The sequence below is a fragment of the Leucoraja erinacea genome, unplaced genomic scaffold (genome assembly GCF_028641065.1).
Source record: "Leucoraja erinacea ecotype New England unplaced genomic scaffold, Leri_hhj_1 Leri_75S, whole genome shotgun sequence".
NCBI lineage: Eukaryota > Metazoa > Chordata > Chondrichthyes > Rajiformes > Rajidae > Leucoraja > Leucoraja erinaceus.
The window spans coordinates 145,871-168,205 of record NW_026576685.1 but is presented as its reverse complement, the minus strand read 5'-3'; the positions used below and the strand labels follow the sequence as shown (position 1 = coordinate 168,205).

Below are 22,335 nucleotides of genomic sequence, written 5' to 3'. Positions count from 1 at the left end.
CCAGGCATCATAGAGCTGCTGCCCCCAGAGGGGCCACTGCCCACCCCCATCCCCCATGCATCAGCCCCAGCTGCATCGGTGCAGTGGAGGAGCCCGGAAGTGGAGCATGGTCTCCCCTCCCCTCTGTCGGCCCAGGGATTTGGCTCCGCCGTGGGGCCGAACTCCGCCCCTGGGACCAGCCACCGTGCGACCGGCCTCCGCCGTGGGACCCGCCTCCGCCCCCAGGACCCGACTCCTCCGTAGGACCGGCCTCGGCCCCAGGGACCGGCGGGCTAGAGGACCGTGGACCGGGGCTCGGAGCCCAGGCTGGATCTGGGGCGATCCTGCGTTACCGTCCCCCGCAGTCCATCACAGACACTCACCGTGAGGGTTATCAGTGGGTACTGGGGAGAGAAAGAGAAGGCAGTCAGTAAAAGCACAGCACAACTGGGAGCCCTTAAAACAGTCTCCTGCACGCACGGGGAGGGGGCAGGACAGGGTGGGGATTAGGGGGAACAGGAGCGGCTGGAGGGGAGGGGGGAAAGTCGAGCTGGAGAGGAAGGGAGGTGAGGGGAGGGGGTGACCGAGGAGGTGGAGGGGGAGATAGGAGCATTGTGGGGGTAGGAGCAAGCAGAGGGGGCTGGGATTGGGTGAGAGTTCCAGGGAGGGGCAGGAAGGTCTATGGATTTGATCTGGGTGGGGAGGGTATCTGTGGGGTTGGGGTCGGGGAGATGTGGGGCAGAAGTATCCACTGAGGGAGGGTCCAGAGAGGGGGTTATGGTGGAGGAGAGTCTGGGCGAGTGTGGTGTGGAGTGGTAAAGGACCCTGCGGGGGGGGGGGGGGGGGGGGGGGGGGGGGGGGGGGGGGGGGGGTTGGGAGAGAGGAGGGTGTGAGCTGGGGATGGAATATCCTGGGTTCGGGAGAGGGGATCTGGGGGATGGAGGGTCATTGGCGAGGGAGTTTGGGGAGGAGGGGATCTGGGGCTGGGATGGGGAGAGGTCACCTCACCTTCTCCAGGGTTGGCTGGAAGTCCTGGTCCAATGACACCACCCGGAACCGCACTGGGGGATGAGAGGCACAGTCAGATACCTTGACAATGCCCCAGGTGGTGAGGGCAGGGGGAGGTTAATATGGAGCAGTACAGCACAGGAACAGGCCCTTTGGCCCACAATATCTTGCCCTGCACATCTCCGTGAAACTTGCCCCCTCTCACCCTTTAGCTGCACCCTCTAGTGTTGATGAAGTGGACATTCGCACCCTGGGATAAAGGTTCTGACTGTCTATCCCGTCTATGGCAGGTTTCGGGTAGGGAGAGGAGGTCGTTCGGCCCATCACTCACTGTCTGGTCAGCAACAACCAGTTTGCCTCAATGTTAACCTCAGTCTGTGTCTCGCGCCAAGTGAGGGGACGCAGTGAGACTGGGGCTGGGCACCAAGTCAAACCAACGCAGCAGCTGGACCTGCTGCCTCACAGCGCCACAGACCCTTGTTCGATCATGACTTCAGGTGTTGTCTGTGTTGAGTTTGCACATTCTCCCCATGCCCGTGTGGGTTTCCTCCGGGTGCTTCAGATTCCTCCCACAACCCAAAGACATGCTGGTTTGTTGGTTAATTGGCCTCTGTAAATTACTGCTAGTGTGCAGCGAATGGATGCGAAAGTTGAATAATATAGAACTAGTGTGAACTGGTGATCGATGATCGGCGTGGACACATTTGGGGTGAACAGTGAACGGGCCCGGGGACTGTAATAGACCAGGTAGATCAAGCAGTACAGGTACATTGTTCCTTGAAAGTGGCACCACGGGTAGATAGGGTGATAATGAAGATTTCTGGTCTCCCTCAATCAGGACACTGGGTACAGAAGCAGTCAGTGGTGAATGTGGGGTGGTGTCAGTGTTTCAACTTTGAAGGAAATTACCTGAAATTCGGGAAATTCTGGCTGTCCTCGAGTAATTTTAGGGAAATTAAATAATTTCTGGACATTTCCCGGCCCGGTAAGCCTTCCCCAACTGCGCATGTGCAACTGCTGCCCCAACTGCCCAAGCGCGGAATCCAGGCCCACTGAGAAGAAACGCCAAAGGGTTCGAATCAAGACCGTGGGATGTTTTGCGGAAAAAAAACACCTGCATATTTACGACCATCCACGCCTGCGCAGTTTGGGGAGGCCCATCAGCTGCGCCTCAATTGAAAATGGCGCGGGTGAAGTGGTAGGGAAGCAGCGCATGGAGTGAAATCATATTACAGAACTTAAAATTGATTCTGCAAAAGTTCCAGGTTTATTATCTAAATGGTGGCCGATTGGGAAAGGGGGAGATGCAGCGAGACCTGGGTGTCATGGTACACCAGTCATTGAAGGTAGGCATGCACGTGCAGCAGGCAGTAAAGAAAGCGAATGGTATGTTAGCTTTCATTGCAAAAGGATTTGAGTATAGGAGCAGGGAGGTTCTACTGCAGTTGTATAGGGTCTTGGTGAGACCACACCTGGAGTATTGCGTACAGTTTTGGTCTCCAAATCTGAGGAAGGACATTATTGCCATATAGGGAGTGCAGAGATGGTTCACCAGACTGATTCCTAGGATGTCAGGACTGTCTTATGAAGAAATACTGGATAGACTTGGTTTATACTCTCTAGAATTTAGAAGATTGAGAGGGGATCTTATAGAAACTTACAAAATTCTTAAGGGGTTGGACAGGCTAGATGCAGGAAGATTGTTCCCGATGTTAGGGAAGTCCAGGACAAGGGGTCACAGCTTAAGGATAAGGGGGAAATCCTTTAAAACCGAGATGAGAAGAACTTTTTTCACACAGAGAGTGGTGAATCTCTGGAACTCTCTGCCACAGAGGGTAGTTGAGGCCAGTTCATTGGCTATATTTAAGAGGGAGTTAGATGTGGCCCTTGTGGCTAAGGGGATCACGGGGTATGGAGAGAAGGCAGGTACGGGATACTGAGTTGGATGATCAGCCATGATCATATTGAATGGCGGTGCAGGCTCGAAGGGCCGAATGGCCTACTCCTGCACCTAATTTCTATGTTTCTATGTTTCTAACCACTGGTTTATGGTAGAATTGTTGGAACGTTTTTTCCCTTGACCATCCTGCTGTCTCCAGGATTTGGTCCATCGGTACGTCCAATTCCATAGCTGCCGATGTAGCTGCAGCCCTGGTGGAATGAGATTTGAATATGTTAGTATCCACCCCAGCTGTTGTTAAAACCTGTTTCAGCCATCTGGAAATAGTTTGAACCGACACTTTTTTGTGGGGTTGCTTGTGGCTGATTAGTAGTGCCATCTCATTGCCTCTGATGTTTTTGGTGTTCTCTATATATAACAATAAATGTCTTAAAACAGAGCCGATCATCTATAGGGTAAGCCCTGAATTCTATTTTGAGGCCTGATGATCCCGGTCTGTTCTGTTTTGACTAATTCGTGAATATGAAAAGGTATATTTCTTGTTGAAGTAGTCATATTGTCCAGCCTTAACTTATGTAAAGACTGTACCCTTTGTGCTGTGACCAAAGCCATCAGCATGACTGTTTTATGCGTCAGTTTTTGCAGGGACAGAGCTGTTGCTGGAGACCAGTTCCTTAGCAACGTTAGGACAATACTCACATCCCATATTTCAGAGTACCTGGTTCTTGGGGGATTGATATTAAAAATTCCCCTCATAAGTTTGGTTACCAGGGGGTGAGTCCCAACAGAATGATGCTCTGATCCTCGCCACAGATATGCTGAAAGGGCACTTCTGGCGCAGTTAATGGCACTGTAACTGAACCCCTCATCATAATGGAGGCCTGCCAGGAATTCCAGAACAGACGTCATGTTCATCGAGCTGTAAGTGATGTTGTTTCTGTGACAATATATCTCACATTTCCTGATGTATACCAGATATTGTTTTTTTGGTGGACTGCCTGTGAGCCGCTGAGATAATGTTCAATGTTCGGTCCGTCAGTCCCAGTTCCAGTAGAGGTTTCTTTAGACTCTACAAATTAATAAGTTTGTCGTATTATGACATGGATGGCTATCCCCAGTTACGGGATGAACCAACAAATCTGGTCGTTTCAGGACGGTGATACATGGTTCTAAGACCATGTCGAGTATCACAGGGAACCATGGTTGAGTAGGCCAATCGGGCACTACCAAAATACCAGATGCTGAGTCTTGTTGTATTCTGCGTAATAACCGACTGATGAGGCAGAAAGGAGCGAATGCATAGAAAAACAATTTCCCCCAATGCAGCGAAAAAGCATCTATCGCTGATGCCCCAGGGTCTGGTTCCCAAGAAACATAGTTTGGTAACTGGTGATTGAGTCTAGATGCAAATAGATCGATATCTGGTATTCCATACCGTGCTACAATATCAGCAAATTACTTTTTTATCCAACATCCATTCAATGTTTTCATTGAATTTGCGTGACCTGGTGTCTGCCACTGAATTTAGGTTACCTGGTAGGTAAGTAGCTGATATCCAAATATTTCTCTGGATACACCATAGCCAGATTGTCACATGATGCCAATTTGATTCCACCCATATGGTTAATATATGCCACCACGGTGGTATTGTCAATCTGTAGTCTAACATGCTGGTGATATATTCCAGAACAGTATGATTTTAGGCCATAGAACGCACCCAACATTTCCAGGTAGTTTATGCCAAGTGTCTGTAGTAATGATGCATCCTATGCATTCCATCTACCTCTACAGCTGGAGATGGAATTGGTAGCACCCCAACCAAGTGCACTGGCATCAGTTTGTAGCACCACTGAGCGGTTGCTGATAATGATAGGGCTGGAACAATGCCGAATGTTATCCCTCCACCATTTTAATTCCATAATTGCTTTGATTGGTAGCTTCATTGATCTGTCGAAATGACCAGCATTAATTTTGAGTGCTTGTATTTTTGCCCTTTGTAAATTTTGATAATACAAAGGTCCAAATTGTGTGGCTGGAAAAGCAGCCACTATTTTGCCAATTACCCATGCTACCAATCTGATAGATGGTTCACTGATGTCAATGAGGTTGTTGCAGGCCTCAGTTAAGACTGTAACCTTTGGTAAAGTCACCGACATGTGAACTGAGTCAATAGTGAACCCCAAATAATCCATTATGGTGGCAGGCGTTAGTTTAGATTTAACTAGATGGATGATAAACCCCAGTTTCTTAAACAATTGTTTGGTGGCTGATACAGCTAGTTTGGCTAATTCCAAAGTTTTGCCCACAATTAATATGTCATCTAGATAGGCCATGATCATATGTTTTTGTTTCCGAAGAAACGCTAGGGCTGGTTTCAAAATTTTTGTAAACAGCCTGGGGGCTGATGTTAATCCATTTGGTAGAGCTCTATACTGCCATGAGCTGCCCCATCCAGTTGAATTTAAAATACCGTCTGTGGTCAGTCCGTATAGGCACTGAATAGTAAGCATCTTTTAAGTCGATGCTAGCCATGAAGTAACCTTTGGAAATCACTTGTTTGGCAGTAACAAAGGTTTCCATTTTGAAATGAATATATTGCACAAATGTATTCAATTTGGTCAATTCTATGATGATGCGACAACCACCATCTTTCTTGTTTTTGGTAAAGATATTAGACACAAATTCCAGAGAATCATGTTGGGTTTTTTCAATTACCCCCTTTGTGTGAAGTCTCACCAGTGCAGCATGTGCTTCCAATTTTTACTTTCGTGAAAGTACGAAAGTTCGGTTCGGTACATGTTGAACTGGGGGGCTATTTTTGTGCACAAATTCAATGGTATATCCCTGGATACTGTTTAGGATATAAGTGTCTGTAGTTAATGCACTCCATGCATCCCAAAAGAAGTGTAATTATCCACACTTCCTATAATTTGTAAGGGACCAGACCCACCTACCTCCATGGTTACAGTGGAAGGTTTACTTCTTCCTGTGTAGTCTTCGAGGAGGTTGAGGCACCGGTGTCTGGGTTTGGGTTTGGGGTTTGCGCATTTTCCACGAAGGCCGGTCTGGGCCATGGCCTAAAAAAGACCGCTGTCCTGTATGCCCGGCCTTTTAGCTTTCACCAGCTTCTCTTGTTCTGCTGGTGGGTGCGTAAGGGTGCTGTCTTTGGCTGTAGGAGGTCCTTCCTGTTGTCGCCTTTATGAGCCCCAGGGTTTTTGCCTCCTCATCGAGCTCCTTAACCTGCTTAGACAGGTTTCCCCCAAATAATAATATTGGTGTTCAAGAAGGAACTGCAGATGCTGGAAGATCGAAGGTACACAAAAATGCTGGAGAAACTCAGCAGGTGCAGCAGCATGTATGGAGCGAAGGAAATAGGCGATATTTCGGGCCGAAACCCTTCTCCAGAATAATATTGGTGGCTTTGTGTCTCCAGGTTTGCACAGGCCTGCAAATTTTGGATTTAAGGCAGGTCAGATGGCACTCTTTCTGATACTATTGATTTCATACTACGTATTGCAGAATAGTGCCAGTGCATCCTGTTGTTCTTGCGACATTTCCTTCCCATCCACTATGCGAGCGAATGCTGTGATCCCTGCTGTTAGTAGTTTTAGTATTTTCTGGAGCTTTACATCCAGGCTTCTAACTCCTGCTCCGACGTATTTCCAGATACAATTATTCACGACTGGAACATTCAGGGATACGCAATTTCCTGGTGCCAAACATTTGGCAGTGGTGTCCATCACAGCCTGTTCCTGTAGTTGCTTGAATTACAGGAAATCAATGCTGGAAGCTAGTTTCTGTTCTAGTTTCGTCCAGTCTGATCTGGCTGTATGTATTTGGACACCATGTCCAGTAGGTTTTCTCCTTCCTGCACCCCCTGCACACTTGTAGTTTGTTCGGCAAACCCCTCTTCAGGGTCAGCCCAGAATTGACCCCCAGTCCTCCCCTCTGACGAGGGAGATGCACTGTGCAGCCCTACGTATGGTGCTGCTGTGGGTGTTTTGTACAACCCATGGTGACTAGACTCCATCTCCCGGAGTCTGTCATGTTGGAGCATCTGCTCCATAAGCCGCTTCATTGGGCTCCAGCGCTCACGATCAACGGCTCTGTTTGTTTTTCGTTTTGCCTTCCAGCCCGGCGTTGATCTGGCCGGTGCGGGGGCAAAGTCGGGCACAGCTGATCCCATTACGGGTGATTCCTGTGCCGTCAGCCGCTGCTGGCTGCCTGCAACTCCGCGGTCCTCCCCAGCCAGCTTTGTTGCAGCTCTTGTTGAATTTTTGGATTTATCCATCGTTTCCCCACCTGTGAAACAGTATGGGAGCAATAATGACCGCAGAGTAACCACTTACCTGTCGGTCCCGGCTTTTAAACTTGCCGCTACGGGGGAACGTCGTTCCACCTCGCCTGTCATTTCACAATGCGATATGGCACGCATGCATCCTGGCGGGTTCTTCATATAGTCACTCACGTGACTCCGAAGTAAAATTATAAATGTAAAGCAGCAGATGTCAAGGGCATGAATTACCAATGATGATGGAGTGATAGATGTTGAGTGCACAGATTATCAATGACGGTAATATGGTGGATGTCAAGTTCACGGACCAACAATGGGTGTGGTCCATTTAGGACGTACATAGTAAATGGTAGGGAATTGAAGAATACAGTTGAACAGAGGGACCTGGGAATAACCGTGCATAGTTCCTTGAAGGTGGAATCTCAAATAGACAGGGTGGTAAAGAAAGCTTTTGGTATGCTAGCCTTTATAAATCAGAGCATTGAGTATAGAAGCTGGGATGTAATGTTAAAATTGTACAAGGCATTGGTGAGACCAAATCTGGAGTATGGTGTACAATTTTGGTCGCCCAATTATAGGAAGGATGTCAACAAAATAGAGAGAATACAGAGGAGATTTACTAGAATGTTGCCTGGGTTTCAACAACTAAGTTACAGAGATAGGTTGAATAAGTTAGGTCTTTATTCTCTGGAGCGCAGAAGGTTAAGGAGGGACTTGATAGAGGTCTTTAAAATGATGAGAGGGATAGACAGAGTTGATGTGGACAAGCTTTTCCCTTTGAGAATAGGGAAGATTAAAAAAAAAGAGGACATGACTTCAGAATTAAGGGACAGAAGTTTAGGGGTAACATGAGGGGGAACTTCTTTACTCAGAGAGTGGTAGCGGTGTGGAATGAGCTTCCAGTGGAAATGGTGGAGGCAGGTTCGTTGGTATCATTTAAAAATAAATTGAATAGGCATATGGATGAGAAGGGAATGGAGGGTTATGGTATGAGTGCAGGCAGGTGGGACTAAGGGAAAATAATTGTTCGGCACGGACTTGTAGGGCCGAGATGGCCTGTTTCCATGCTGTAATTGTTATATGGTTATATGGTTACATGGCGGTGGATGTCAAGTTCACGGACCAACAATGGATGCGGTGGATGCTGAGTGTACAGACTATTGCAGTGTGTCTATGTATGTCCTCACCACCCACCTGTCTGCCCTGGTTTGTAGACGGGTTTGTCGGTCTGCACAAAGGTCAGAGAGTGGTACTTCTTCAAGAGGACCTTCTTGGTGATGTTGATTGCGGCCAATTCCCCAGATCCGATCACCGTGACTGTGGCCCCTGAATTCCATTCATTTCCCAGTTCCACCTCCGGTGCCTGCACAGGGGACAGCACGAGGCTATTCAGGAGCGAGTTATGCGGTGGGGCAAGTAGACACATAAATCACGCCCCTGCTCCCACCCTCCCCTGTTCCCGGTGAGCAGAAAGGCCAGGAGTATTCCCGCTGAGCGGAACCAAACCCTCCAGTCGGCCTGGCTTGACCGCCGCAGACATCGATGGGACCCGTGCCGCAAGAGCGAGGTGGGACCCACCAGCACATAGGAGATTAGGGGGCAAAATAAGAGCACATTGTATTGGGGGTAGGGTACTGACATGAATAGAAAGTTGATTGGCAGTTAGGAAACAGAGAGTAGGGATTAACGGGTCCCTTTCAGAATGGCAGGCAGTGACTAGTGGGGTACATACCGCAAGGCTCGGTGCTGGGACCGCAGATATTTACAATATACATCAATGATTTAGATGTAGAGATTAAAAGTAACATTAGCAAATTTGCAGATGACAGAAAGCTGGATGGCCGTGTGAACTGTGAGGATGCTATGAGGCTGTAAGGTGACTTGGACACATTGGGTGAGTGGGCAGATGCAGTTTAATGTGGATAAATGTGAAGTTATCCACTTTGGTGGCAAGAACAGATAGCCAGATTATTATCGGACATGAAGATTGACCCCTGCATCTGTCACTGGATCTATAGCTTCCTTTGGAACAGACAACAGAGGGTGAAGATACATAACACCATATCTCACCCTCTGCACCTCAGTACAGGAGCCCCTCAGGGCTGCGTCTTGTCACCCTGGTTATTCTCACTCTACACAAATCAACTCACATCCCAGTATAGTTCAGTTAAAATATATAAATACGCAGATGACACAACCATCATAGGTCTCATCTCGAACAACAATGAAACAGAATACCGCACTCAAACACACAAAGCAGTCACTTGGTGCACAGATAATAACCTCCTACTCAACACATCAAAAACACACAAACATCATTGATCTCAGATGTAAGGCACAACCCAAGACCCCCCTACTCATCTCAAGCGAACCCATATCCACCACTGACTCATTCAAATTTCTTGGCACTCATATAAGCAATAACCTCAAATGGAAAACCAACTCAGATCACATCTATAAAAAAGCCAACCAAAGACTTTTCTTTCTGCACCAATTCAAGAAGTTCAGAGTGAGGAAACATCTCCTAATCCGATTTTACACAGCCATCATCCAAAGCATGCTCACTTCATCAATAACAGTCTGGTACAGCAGTTTAGACACTCACTCCCGTAATAAACTACAGCGCATTGTCAACAAAGCATCCAAAATCATCAGCACTCCCCTCCCATCAATAGAATCACTCAATCTCAAACGGTCCGTGTCAAGGGTGAAGAAAATCATTTCTGATCCCTCCCACCCAGCTCACCGCATCTTCCACCTGCTGCCGTCAGGAAGGCGCTACAGCTCGCTGCCCGCCAAAACATCACGATTTAAAAACAGTTTCTATCCTCATGCAATTCGAATTCTGAACACTCTATGACGACACCACATAGCCACTTCGTGCATGTACTGTATACTGTATGTTGTTGTGTTTTTATGTTATGTTTGACGGGAATCAGCCTATCAGCCTATTGTATAACATTCTGTACTGAACCTGAATTCCACCAGCTTCACTGTGTGGTCATTAAATAATCTAATCTAAATCTAATCTGAATGGTGTCGTTGGGAAAAGGGGAAGTACAACAAGATCTATGGGTCCTTGTTCATCAGTCATTGGCAGTGAAGAAAGCGAATGACATGTTGGCCTTCATAACAAGAGGAGTTGGGTATGGGAGCATAGAGGTCCTTCTGCAGTTGTACAGGACCCTAGTGAGACCACACCTGGAGTATTGTATGCAGTTCTGGTCTCCAAATTTGAGGAAGGACATTCTTGCTATTGAGGGAGTGAAGCGTGGGTTCACAAGGTTAATTCCCGGGATGGCGGGACTGTCACATGTTGAAATAATTGAGCGACTGGGCTTGTATACATTGGAATTTAGAAGGATGAAAGGATATCTTATTGAAACAAATAAGATTATTAAGGGATTAGACATGCTAGAGGCAGGAAACCTGTTCCCGATGTAGGGAACCAGAACCAGGGGGCCACGGTTTAAGAATAAGGGGTTGGCCACGAGGAAAAACTTTTTCACCCAAAGTTGTGAATCTGCGGGATTCTCTGCCTCAGAAGGCGGTGGAGGCCGGTTCTCTGGAAGCTTTTAAGAGAGAGTTAGATAGAGCTCTTACAAATATCAGAGTCAAAGGATATGGGGAGAAGGCAGGAACGGGGTACAGATTGGGGATGATCAGCCATGACAGTGAATGGCGGTGCTGACTCGAAGGGGCGAATGCCCTACTCCTGCACCTATTGTTTATTGTCTAATCGCTTGGAGCGAGGAGGGCCATCGTAGAGTGAGGAGACGCTGCAGGGGGGTGAGGAGCGGCCGTGGGGGGTGAGGCACCAACCAGTAACCGCCAAGAGTGAGGAAGGCCCAGCGACAGGCGGCCAAAGCCGGGCCTGCGGTGGGTTTCGCAGGTAAGAAAAATGAAGATTTTCACTGTGACATATCACGTGTGATAAAATATCTATCTGTCTCTATCTCTCTCTCTCTATCTTCACCCCATCTCTGTGGAACATCTCACCCCATCACCCCAGGCCATTGCCTCCACATCCCCAGTCTCTCCTCTCTCTGTGGGCTCTCTGCATCATCCCCCTACCACAGACTCTCCCCCCTCAGGTCTCCCTCCCTCACCCCACCCCCACACAGCCCACCCTTGCAGTCTCTCCCCCCCCCCCCCCCCCCCCCCTGCTGGCTCACCCATCTACAGTCCCCCCCCCCCCCCCCCCCCCCTGCTGGCTCACCCATCTACAGTCCCCTTCCCCCCCCCCCCCCCCCCCCCCCCCACCCTGGCTCACCCATCTACAGTCCCCTCCCCCCCCCCCCCTGCTGGCTCACCCATCTACAGTCCCCTTCCCCCCCCCCCCCCCCCCTGGCTCACCCCAGTCTCCCACCTCCCCCCCCTGCTGGTCACCCATCTACAGTCCCCCGAAGTCTCCCACCTCTGGCGTGTCCCCCCGCCACCCCCCTGTCTCACCCACCCCGCAGTATCCCCTTCCCCATCTGCCCACTCGCTGTCTCCCCCCGGAAGTCTCTCTCCTTCCTCTCTCCACCCGCAATTCCCCCCCCTCATGCCTCACCCCTTCGCTCACCGTGAACTGGATGCAGCCGTGTGCTCCGATGTCCTGCGTCTCCAGCTGGAGGAGGGTGACGTTGGCCCGGGCGTAGAACAAAGTCACCCTGAGGGAGCCCCCGCTCCCCCCCTCTCCGGCCGGCTGCACGACGCACAACTTCTCCGGGCTTCCCAGCTGGATCTCCGACGGAATCAGGACCAGCGCGTGCCTGGGAAGAGAAAGTGGGGTGGGGGGGGGGGGGGGGGGGGGGAGGCAGTCAGGAAAACTTCCACCCAAGAGACCCCTCACTCCAAACTGTGATACCCATAGAGTCTTAGAGCTGTACAGCACGGAATCAAGCCCTTCGGCCCACCTTGTCCAGGCTCACCAAGATTGCATCTAGTCCCATTTGAAGTAAATTATTAGAGGCTGATCTATACCCCACTGTATACTTTGCCAGCCTTCCACCCATTTCATAACTCCAGCAATGTTGATGGCAAACTTACTAATCAACCTGTCTAAGTTTACATCCAATTTGTTTGTATAAATCATAAACAGCTGAGATCACAGCACAGATCCCTGTGGAATTCCACTGGTCACAGACCTCCAGCCTGAATATTGTCCTTCCACCATAAGCCTCTGTCATCTATCATATGATCATATAACTTGGGAGCAGCATTAGGCCATTTGGCCCATCCTGTCTGCTCCACCATTTGTTTATTACTGTTCTCTTTCTCCCTCTCAATCCCATTCTCCCCTTTTCTCTCCATGACCCCTGACACCCTTACTTTCAAGAACCTATCAATCTCTGTTTTAAAATTATCCAATGACTTGGCCGCCATAGACCTCTTTGGCATTGAATTCCACAGATTCACCACCTTCTAGCTGGTGTACCATCTTTTAAAGGTACGTCCTTTTATTCTGAGCTTGTGTCCTGGTCCTAGACTCTCCCATGACTGGAAACATCCTCTCCACATCCACCCTATCCAGGCCTTTCATTATTCAGTAGGTTTAAATTAGATCCCCCACCCCCATCCTTCAAATCCAGAGTACAGGCCCAGTGCCGTCAAACGCTCCTCACACGTCAACCCAATCGTCCGTGAGATCATTCTTGTAAACCTCCTCTGGACCCTACCCAGCACCACATCCCCCCTCAGACATGGGGCCCATATCTGGTCACAATATTCCAAATGCGGTTCCCAGCATTACATTTTTGCTTTGATATTCTCATCCGCTCAAAATTAATGCTAACATTGCATTTACCTTCCTTACTTCTGACTCAACTTGCAAATGAACATGCACCAGCACACCCAAGTCCCTTTGCACCTCCAATTTCTGAATACACTCCTTATTTAGAAAATAATCTATTTCTTTATTATTACTACCTAAGTGCATCCATTTGTCACTTTTCCCACTCTCCCAACCTGTCCAGGTCCTTCAGCAGAATCCCTGCTTCCTCAACACTACCTGCCCCTCCACCAACCTTTGTAATATCACAAATTTGGTCACAACGCGATCAATTCCATCTTCCATCAATTTCATTTTTTCCAACATCTGCAGTTCTTTCTTAAACAATTCCATCTTCCAGATCATTAATGATATACTGTAACGTGAAAAGTAGCAGATCCAACACTGACCCCTGAGGAACACCACGAGTTACCAGTAGCGAACCAGAAAAGACCCCCTACACAATACAATACGATAGGACTTTATTTATACCAACCTTCCTGATTTATTCCCACTCTTCTGCCTTCTGCCACTCAACCCAATCTTCTATCCATACTTGTACCTTGCCTCTAAAACCATGGGCTCCTATCTTGTTTAGTGGCCTCACAATGCAGCATCTTATCAAATGCCTTCTGAAAATATAAGTAAATAACTTCCACTGACTGCTTTGTCTATTTCCTGAAAGACTTCCAACAAATTAGACAGCCAAATCTCTCCTTAACAAAATTATTCTGACATTAGCCTATTTTATCATGTGGTTATCATACCTCAAAACCACATCCTTGATAATGGAGTCAAATCTTACCAACAACAGAATTCAGACTAATCAGCCTATAATTTCCTTTTCGTGCCTAGCACCCTTCAACAGCAGTACAGTTACATTTACAATTTTTCAGTTCCTCTGGAATCATTCCTGACTAGTGATTCTTGAACAATCTCAACTAATGCCGCCACAATCTCTACAGCTACCTCTTTCAGAACCTTGAGATGTAGTCCATCTGGTCATAGAAACATAGAAAATAGGTGCAGGAGTAGGCCATTCGGCCCTTCGAGCCTGCACCGCCATTCAATATAATCATGACTGATCATCCAACTCAGTATCCCATCACTGCCTTCTCTCCATACCCCCTGATCCCTTTAGACACAAGGGCCACATCAAAACCCCTCTTAAATATAGCCAATGAACTGGCCTCAACTACCTTCTGTGGCAGAGAATTCCACAGATTCACCACTGTGTAAAAAATGATTTTCTCATCTCGGTCCTAAAAGACTTCCCTCTTATCCTTAAACTGTCACCCCTAGTTCTAGACTTCCCCAACATCGGGACTAATCTTCCTGCATCTAGCCTGTCCAACCCCTTAAGAATTTTGTAAGTTTCTATAAGATCTTCTAAATTCTAGCGTGTACAAGCCGAGTCTATCCAGTCTTTCTTCATATGAGAGTCCTGACATCCCAGGAATCAGTCTGGTGAACCTTGTCTGTACTCCCTCTATGGCAAGAATGTCTTTCCTCAGATTAGGAGACCAAAACTGTACGCAATACTCCAGGTGTGGTCTCACCAAGACCCTGTACAACTGCAGTAGAACTTCCCTGCTCTTATACTCAAATCCTTTTGCTATGAATGCTAACATACTATTTGCATTCTTCACTGCCTGCTGCACCTGCATGCCTACTTTCAATGACTGGTGTACCATGGCACCCAGGTCTCGCTGCATCTCCCCTTTTCCTAATCGGCCACCATTCAGATAATAGTCTACTTTCCTGTTTTTGCCACCAAAGTGGATAACGTCACATTTATCCACATTATACTGCATCTGCATTTGCCCACTCACCCAACCTATCCAAGTCACCTTGCAGCATCCTAGCATCCTCCTCACAGCTAACACTGCCCCCCAGCTTCGTGTCATCTGCAAACTTGGAGATGTTGCATTCAATTCCCTCATCCAGATCATTAATATATATTGTAAATAGCTGGGGTCCCAGCACTGAGCCTTGAGGTACCCCACTGGTCACTGCCTGCCATTCTGAAAAGGACCCGTTTACTCCTACTCTTTGCTTCCTGTCTGCCAGCCAGTTCTCTATCTGCATCAATAGTGAACCCCCAATACCGTGTGATTTAACTTTGTATACTAATCTCTTACGTGGGACCTTGTCGAAAGCCTTCTGAAAGTCCAGATATAACACATCCACTGGTTCTCCCTTATCCACCTCTACTAGTCACATCCTCAAAAAATTCTATAAGATTCGTCAGACATGATTTACCTTTCATAAATCCATGCTGACTTTGTCCAATGAATTCACCACTTTCCAAATGTGCTGCTATCCCATCTTTAATAACTGACTCCAGAATCTACCCCGTTTTCTCTCTCCCTCCCTTTTTAAAAAGTGGGGTTACATTAGCTACCCTCCAGTCCTCAGGAACCACTCCAGAATCTATAGAGTTCTGAAAAATTATCACTAATGCAACCACTATTCCTTAAGTGCTCTGTGATGCAACTTATTTGGCCCTGTGGATTTATCGGCCTTTAATCCATTCAATTTACCTAACACCACTTCCCGGCTAACCTGGATTTCACTCAGTTCCTCCATCTTATTTAACCCCCGGTCCCTTGCTATTTCCGGAAGATTATTTATGTCTTCCTTAGTGAAGACAGAACCAAAGTAGTTATTCAATTGGTCTGCCATGTCCTTGTTCCCAATGATCAATTCGCCTGTTTCTGACTGCAAGAAACCTACATTTGTTGTAACTAATCTTTTCCTCTTCACATATCTATAAAAACTTTTGCAGCAGGTGTTATGTTCCCTGCCAGTTTTCTTTCATAATCTATTTTCCCTTTCCTAATTAAGCCTTTTGTCCTCCTCTGCTGGACTCTGAATTTCTCCCATTCCTCTGGTAGGCTGTTTTTTCTGGCTAATTTGTACGCTTCATCTTTTGTTTTGATACTGTCCCTGATTTCCCTTGTTATCTACGGATGCACTACCTTCCCTGATTTATTATTTTGCCAAACTGGGATGAACAATCGTTGTAGTTCATCCATGCAGTTTTTAAGTGCCTTCCATTGCATATGCACCGTCAATCCTTTAAGAATCATTTGCCAGTCTATCTTGGCCAATTCACGTCTCATACCCTCAAAGTCACCTTTCTTTAAGGTCAGGACCCTTGTTTCTGAATTAACAATGTCACTGTCCATCCTAATGAAGAACTCAACCATATTATGGTCACTGTTGCCCAAGGGGCCACGCACAACAAGATTGCTAACTAACCCTTCCTCATTACTCAATACCCAGTCTAGAATAGCCTGCTCTCTCGTTGGTTCCTCTACATGTTGGTTTAGAAAACTATCCCGCATATATTCCAAGAAATCCTCTTCCTCAGCAACCCTGCCAATTTGATTCACCCAATCTATATGTAGATTGAAGTCACCCATTATAACTGTTTTACCTTTGTTGCACGCATTTCTAATTTCCTGTTTGATGCCATCCCCAACTCCACTACTACTGTTAGGTGGCCTGTAGACAACTCCCACTAGCATTTTCTGCCCCTTAGTGTTTCGCAGCTCTACCCATATCGATTCTACATCCTACAAGCTGATGTCCTTCCTTTCTATTGCGTTAAATCTCCTCTCTAACCAGCAACGCTACCCCGCCTCCTTTTCCTTTCTGTCTATCGCGCCTGAATATTGAATATCCCTGGATGTTCAGCTCCCAGCCTTGGTCACCCTGGAGCCATGTCTCCGTGATCCCAACTATATCATATTCATTAATAACTATCTGCACATTCAACTCATCCACCTTATTACGAATGCTCCTTGCATTAAGATACAAAGCCTTCAGGCTTGTTTTTACAACACTCTTACCCCTTATACAATTATGTTGAAAAGTGGCCCTTTTTGATTTTTGCCCTGGATTTGTCTGCCTGCCACTTTTACTTTTCACCTTGCTACCCATTGCTTCTACCCTCATTTTACACCCCTCTGTCTCTCTGCTCTTGCACCCATCCCCCTGCCACATTAGTTTAAATCCTCCCCGACAACACTAGCAAACACTCCCCCAAGGACATTGGTTCCATTCCAGCCCAGGTGCAGACTGTCCTGTTTGTACTGGTCCCACCTCCCCCAGAACTGGTTCCAATGCCCTAGAAATTTGAATCCCTCCCCCTTGCACCATTTTTCAAGCCACGTATTCATCTGCAATATCCTCCTATTTCTACTCTGACTGGCCCGTGGTACTGGTAGTAATCAAGAGATTATTACCTTTGAGGTCCTACTTTTAAGCTTATCTCCTAGCTCCCTAAATTCACCTTGTAGGACCTCATCCCTTTTTTTTACCTATATCGTTGGTGCCAATATGCACCACGACAACTGGCTGTTCACCCTCCCCCTCCAGAATGTTCTGCAGCCGTTCAGTAACATCCCTGACCCTTGCACCAGGGAGGCAACATATCATCCTGGAGTCTCGTTTGCGGCTGCAAAATGCCTATCTATTCCCCTTACAATTGAATCCCCTATTACTATTGCCCTTCCACTCTTCCCCCCCCCCCCCCCCCTCATGTGCCGCAGAGCCACCCATGGTGCCATGAACTTGGCTGCTGCTGCATTCCCCTGATGAGCCATCTCCCCCAACAGTATCCAAAATGGTATACCTGTTTAGGAGGGAGATGACCGCAGGAGACTCCTGCACTACCTGCCTACTGCTATGCTGGCTAGTGGCCACCCATTCCCTTTCTGTCCTCTTACCTTTTACCTGCGGTGTGACCAACTCGCTGTACGTGCTATCCACGACTTTCTCAGCATCGTGGATGCTCCAGTATGAATCCAGCCGCAGCTCCAACCATTCAATGCGGTCTGCCAGGAGCTGCAGCTGTACACACTTCCTGCAAACGTAGTCACCAGGGACACCGACCATATCCCTGATCTCCCACATGTTACAGGCTGAGCAGTCCACGGGGCCAATCTCCACTGACATGGCTTACCCCCAAATTAAATCAACTCCCTCACACTATAAAAATCTTTCTCCAGCTTTATCCACCTTCAGACCGTTCAGCTTCCCAAGCACCTTCTCCTCCAATAACGACTGCACTCATTTCTGCCCCAGACTCTTGTGTTTCTATCACATTGTTTCACAATGTCTTCCACTGTGAAGACAGGCACAAGCAATGTATTCAGTTCAGCCACCATCTCTTTATTTTCCATTACTAATAATAACCATATAACCATATAACAATTACAGCACGGAAACAGGCCATCTCGACCCTTCTAGTCCGTGCCAAACACATAATCTCCCCTAGTCCCATATACCTGCGCTCAGACCATAACCCTCCATTCCCTTCCCATCCATATAACTATCCAATTTATTTTTAAATGATAAAAACGAACCTGTCTCCACCACCTTCACTGGAAGCTCATTCCACACAGCTACCACTCTCTGAGTAAAGAAGTTCCCCCTCATGTTACCCCTAAACTTCAGTCCCTTAATTCTCATGTCATGTCCCCTTGTTTGAATCTTCCCTACTCTAAGTGGGAAAAGCTTTTCCACGTCAACTCTGTCTATCCCTCTCATCATTTTAAAGACCTCTATCAAGTCCCCCCTTAACCTTCTGCGCTCCAAAGAATAAAGCCCTAACTTGTTCAACCTTTCTCTGTAACTTAGTTGCTGAAATCCAGGCAACATTCTACTTCTCCAGCATCATTTGCCAGCAGTCCAATGTCCATTCCTGACTCTATTATTCAGTAAGCCGGTTCACATTCCGTCTTAAACTGGATGATCCCACCCTGACTGACACTGATCTTCAACAGAATTTGCCACTTTGTGTGATAGAGCAGAGCAGCAGGTAGGGGGAGTGTCAGCAACAGAGCGAAGGAACAGGGGGCTGGACATCCCTCCCCATGAATCTCTTTCTCTCTCTCTCTCTCTCTCTCTCTCTCTCTCTCCCCTCTCTCTTCTCTCTCCCCAATCTCTATTCTCTCCCTACCCAGTTTCTCTCTCTCCCTCCCTTCCCATTCTCACTTTCTCTCTTCCTCCCTGCTCTCTCTCTCTCTCTCTGATCTTGTTATTTCCCCAGCCTCTCTTTCTCTCCCCTGCTGCCCTTTCTCTCCCGAGCCTCTCTTTCCTACTGGCCCCTCTCATCCCTGAATCTCTCTGCCCCCAGTCTCTCTCTTCTTCCTATCTCTTACCCCATTTCTCTTTCCCCATCTCGTTCTCCCCCATCTTTCTGCCCCGTCTCTCTCTCCATCTCTCTCTCCCCCTTCCCATCTCACTCTCGCTCCCTCTTCCCCTTCTTTATAACCATATAACAATTACAGCACGGAAACAGGCCATCTCGGCCCTACAAGTCCATGCCGAACAACTTTTTTTCCCTTAGTCCCACCTGCCTGCACTCATACCATAACCCTCCATTCCCTTCTCATCCATATGCCTATCCAATTTATTTTTAAATGATACCAACGAACCTGCCTCCACCACTTCCACTGGTAGCTCATTCCACACCGCTACCACTCTCTGAGTAAAGAAGTTCCCCCTCATGTTACCCCTAAACTTCTGTCCCTTAATTCTGAAGTAATGTCCTCTTGTTTGAATCTTCCCTATTCTCAAAGGGAAAAGCTTGTCTACATCAACTCTGTCTATCCCTCTCATCATTTTAAAGACCTATAACCATATAACAATTACAGCACGGAATCAGGCCATCTCGGCCCTACAAGTCCGTGCCGAACAACTTTTTTTCCCCTTAGTCCCACCTGCCTGCACTCATACCATAACCCTCCATTCCCTTCTCATCCATATGCCTATCCAATTTATTTTTAAATGATACCAATGAACCTGCCTCCACCACTTCCACTGGAAGCTCATTCCACATCACTACCACTCTCTCAGTAAAGAAGTTCCCCCTCATATTACCCCTAAACTTCTGTCCCTTAATTCTGAAGTCATGTCTTTCTCCCCTAACTCTCGCCCCCTTTCCCCATATCTCTCCTCTTGTCTCTCTCCCTGTCTCTCTTCCCCACTCCCCTCCCCCATCCATCTTCCTCCTCCCTCTCCCATCTCTCCCCTTGTCTCTCTCCCCCCCAGTCTTTCTCTCCCCAGCCTTGCTCTCCCGTCTCTCTCCCACAGAATTTCTCTCCCTCCCCAGCCTTTCTTTCTCCCTCCCCGTCTTCCCCAGTCGCTCTCCCTCCCCGTCTCTCTCCCCCAGTTTCCCTCTCTCTCTCTCTCTCCCCCAGTCTCTCTCTCCCCCACTTACAGAGGGCAGCGGAGGCCAATTCACTGGGTGATTTCAAGAGAGAATGAGAATTAGCACTAGCGGAATCAAGGGATATGGGGAGAAAACAAGAATGTAGTACTGATTTTGGTTGATCACTATCTCCCCCTCCCCATTCGCACCCCCTGCCCCCTGTCCACCAGTACTCACGGGATTGCTCCCACTACCCCCAGTAGGAGGAACAGAACGCCAGCCACCATCTCTCTCGTGTCCATCTCAGTCTTCCACCGACTGCGAGTCTGACTCCCGACTGATCTTTAAATCAGCAACAGAAGGTCACAGAGTGGGTTTCACCATCAATGCTGATAAACATGTTGACACAGAGAGGTTCCAGTGAACTGTGGGACACGGGGAGGGGGGAGAGATAGGGAAGAGGAGTGAGTATTGGAAGAGATAGCAGATGAAAGATTGTGGAGAGATGGAGAGGGGAGCATGAGAAAGAGGAGACGGAGAGAGATGGGGAAGGGAGGAGAGGAAGATGGAGCGAAAGGGGGGGGGGAGATGTAGGGGAAAGAACAGGAAGGAGGGAGAGAGAATGGGGAGAGTGGGTCGTGACATGAGAGAAACACAGAGGAATAGACAGTCAGACACGGATAGATAGAAAGAGAGAGCGGAAGAGAAAGAGGGAAGGAATGGAAGGGAGAGAGAGGAGATGGAGAGGGAATAGTGAGACAGGAGGAACATTGGGAGAGTAAAAGACCCTCATGACCCACTAAGGAGGAGGGAGAAGGAAGGCAAGATGAGGGAACCAGAGTTGTTGGTATTCATTTATTATTTTCACGTGAACAAATGTCCAGTGAACAGCTTTAGATACAGGGAACTGTGGTTGCTGTAAAGGACACAGTGCTGGGATAAATCAGCGGGTCAGGCAGCGTCTCTGGAGGGCATGGAAATGGGATGTTTCAGGACAGGATCCTTCTTCAGACCGATTGTGGTGGGTGCGGAGGTTAGAGAGCTGGAGAAGCGGAGAGGGCAAGACTAAACCTGGTGAGTGATAGGTGGATATTGGGTTGGGGGGGGGGGGGGGAAATAACGTGAGATAAAGAGTTGAGGATACAAGAAGCAGTCATAGAATCGGAGAGTCATACAGCATGGAAAGAGGCCCTTCAGCCCAACTCACCACACTGGCCAATATGTCCCATCTACATTAGTCCCACCTACCTGCATTTGGCCCATATGCCTATAAACCGGCCGCATTCCATGTACCTGTCTAAATGTTTCTTAAACATTACGATAGTACCTGCCTCAACTACCTCCACCGGCAGCTTGTTTCATAGACCCACCACCCATGTGTGAAAAAGTTACCCCTCAAGTTCCTATTAAATTTCCCCCTTCACCTTAAACCTATGTCCTCAGGCCCTCGATTCGCCGAATCTGGGCAAGAGATTCGGTGCGTTTTCCCAATCTATTCCTCTCATGATTTTGTAAAAGAAGGTAAAGGAAGGGAGAAATGGATACTCATCCAGGTGAGGCACAGGTGGGGGTTGGGGGTGGGAGAGAGGGAAGGGGCAAATTTGTGGAATAGTTACAAAACATTTGAGAATTCAATGTTCACACAGTTGGGTTGTAAGCTGCCCGAGTGCAATAAGAGGCGCTGTTCCTCCATTTTGCGTGTGGCCTCACTATGGTGATTTAGGGAGACCCAGGTCAGAAAGGTTGGAATGGGAAGGGGAATGGGAATTAACATCGTTAGCTACCAGGTGTTCCAGCAGGTTTGGCAGCCCACCAGTCACATCTTCCCATCCACACCACTTTCTGCTGACACCTCTCCCTCCACAACTCTGGTTCACTCACCCCTTCCCACCAAACCATCCCCTCGCCAGGTACTTTCCACTGCAATCGCGAAAGATGCAACACCTGTCATAAGTTCATAAGATTTAGAACTAGAAATAGGTCATTCATAGATTCATAGCAAATAGGTGCAGGAGTAGGCCATTTGGCCCTTCTAGCCAGCACCGCCATTAAATGTGATCATGGCTGATGATCCACAATCAGTACCCCGTCCCTGCCTTTCCCCCATTTCCCTTGATTCTGCCATCCTTTGATTCCGCCATTCGGCCCATCAAGTCTACTTCGCCATTCAATCATGGCTCATGTATCTTGTCCTCTCAACCCCATTCTCCTGCCTCTCCCCATATCCCTTCTCT

At 47.9% G+C, this 22,335-nt stretch overlaps 1 protein-coding gene across 1 annotated transcript in view; it reads right to left on the bottom strand.

The window, feature by feature from the left end:
• The window catches only part of LOC129694693 (murinoglobulin-2-like), a 116,347-nt gene extending 95,856 nt beyond the window's left edge, over positions 1–20,491 (bottom strand). Inside the window, 5 exon segments of the mRNA XM_055631433.1 lie at positions 363–383; positions 988–1,040; positions 8,376–8,544; positions 11,749–11,938; positions 20,339–20,491. Of these exon segments, the coding sequence (XP_055487408.1) occupies positions 363–383; positions 988–1,040; positions 8,376–8,544; positions 11,749–11,938; positions 20,339–20,403 (498 nt within the window). The 5' untranslated portion in view covers positions 20,404–20,491.
• Positions 20,492–22,335: the final 1,844 nt, after the last annotated feature.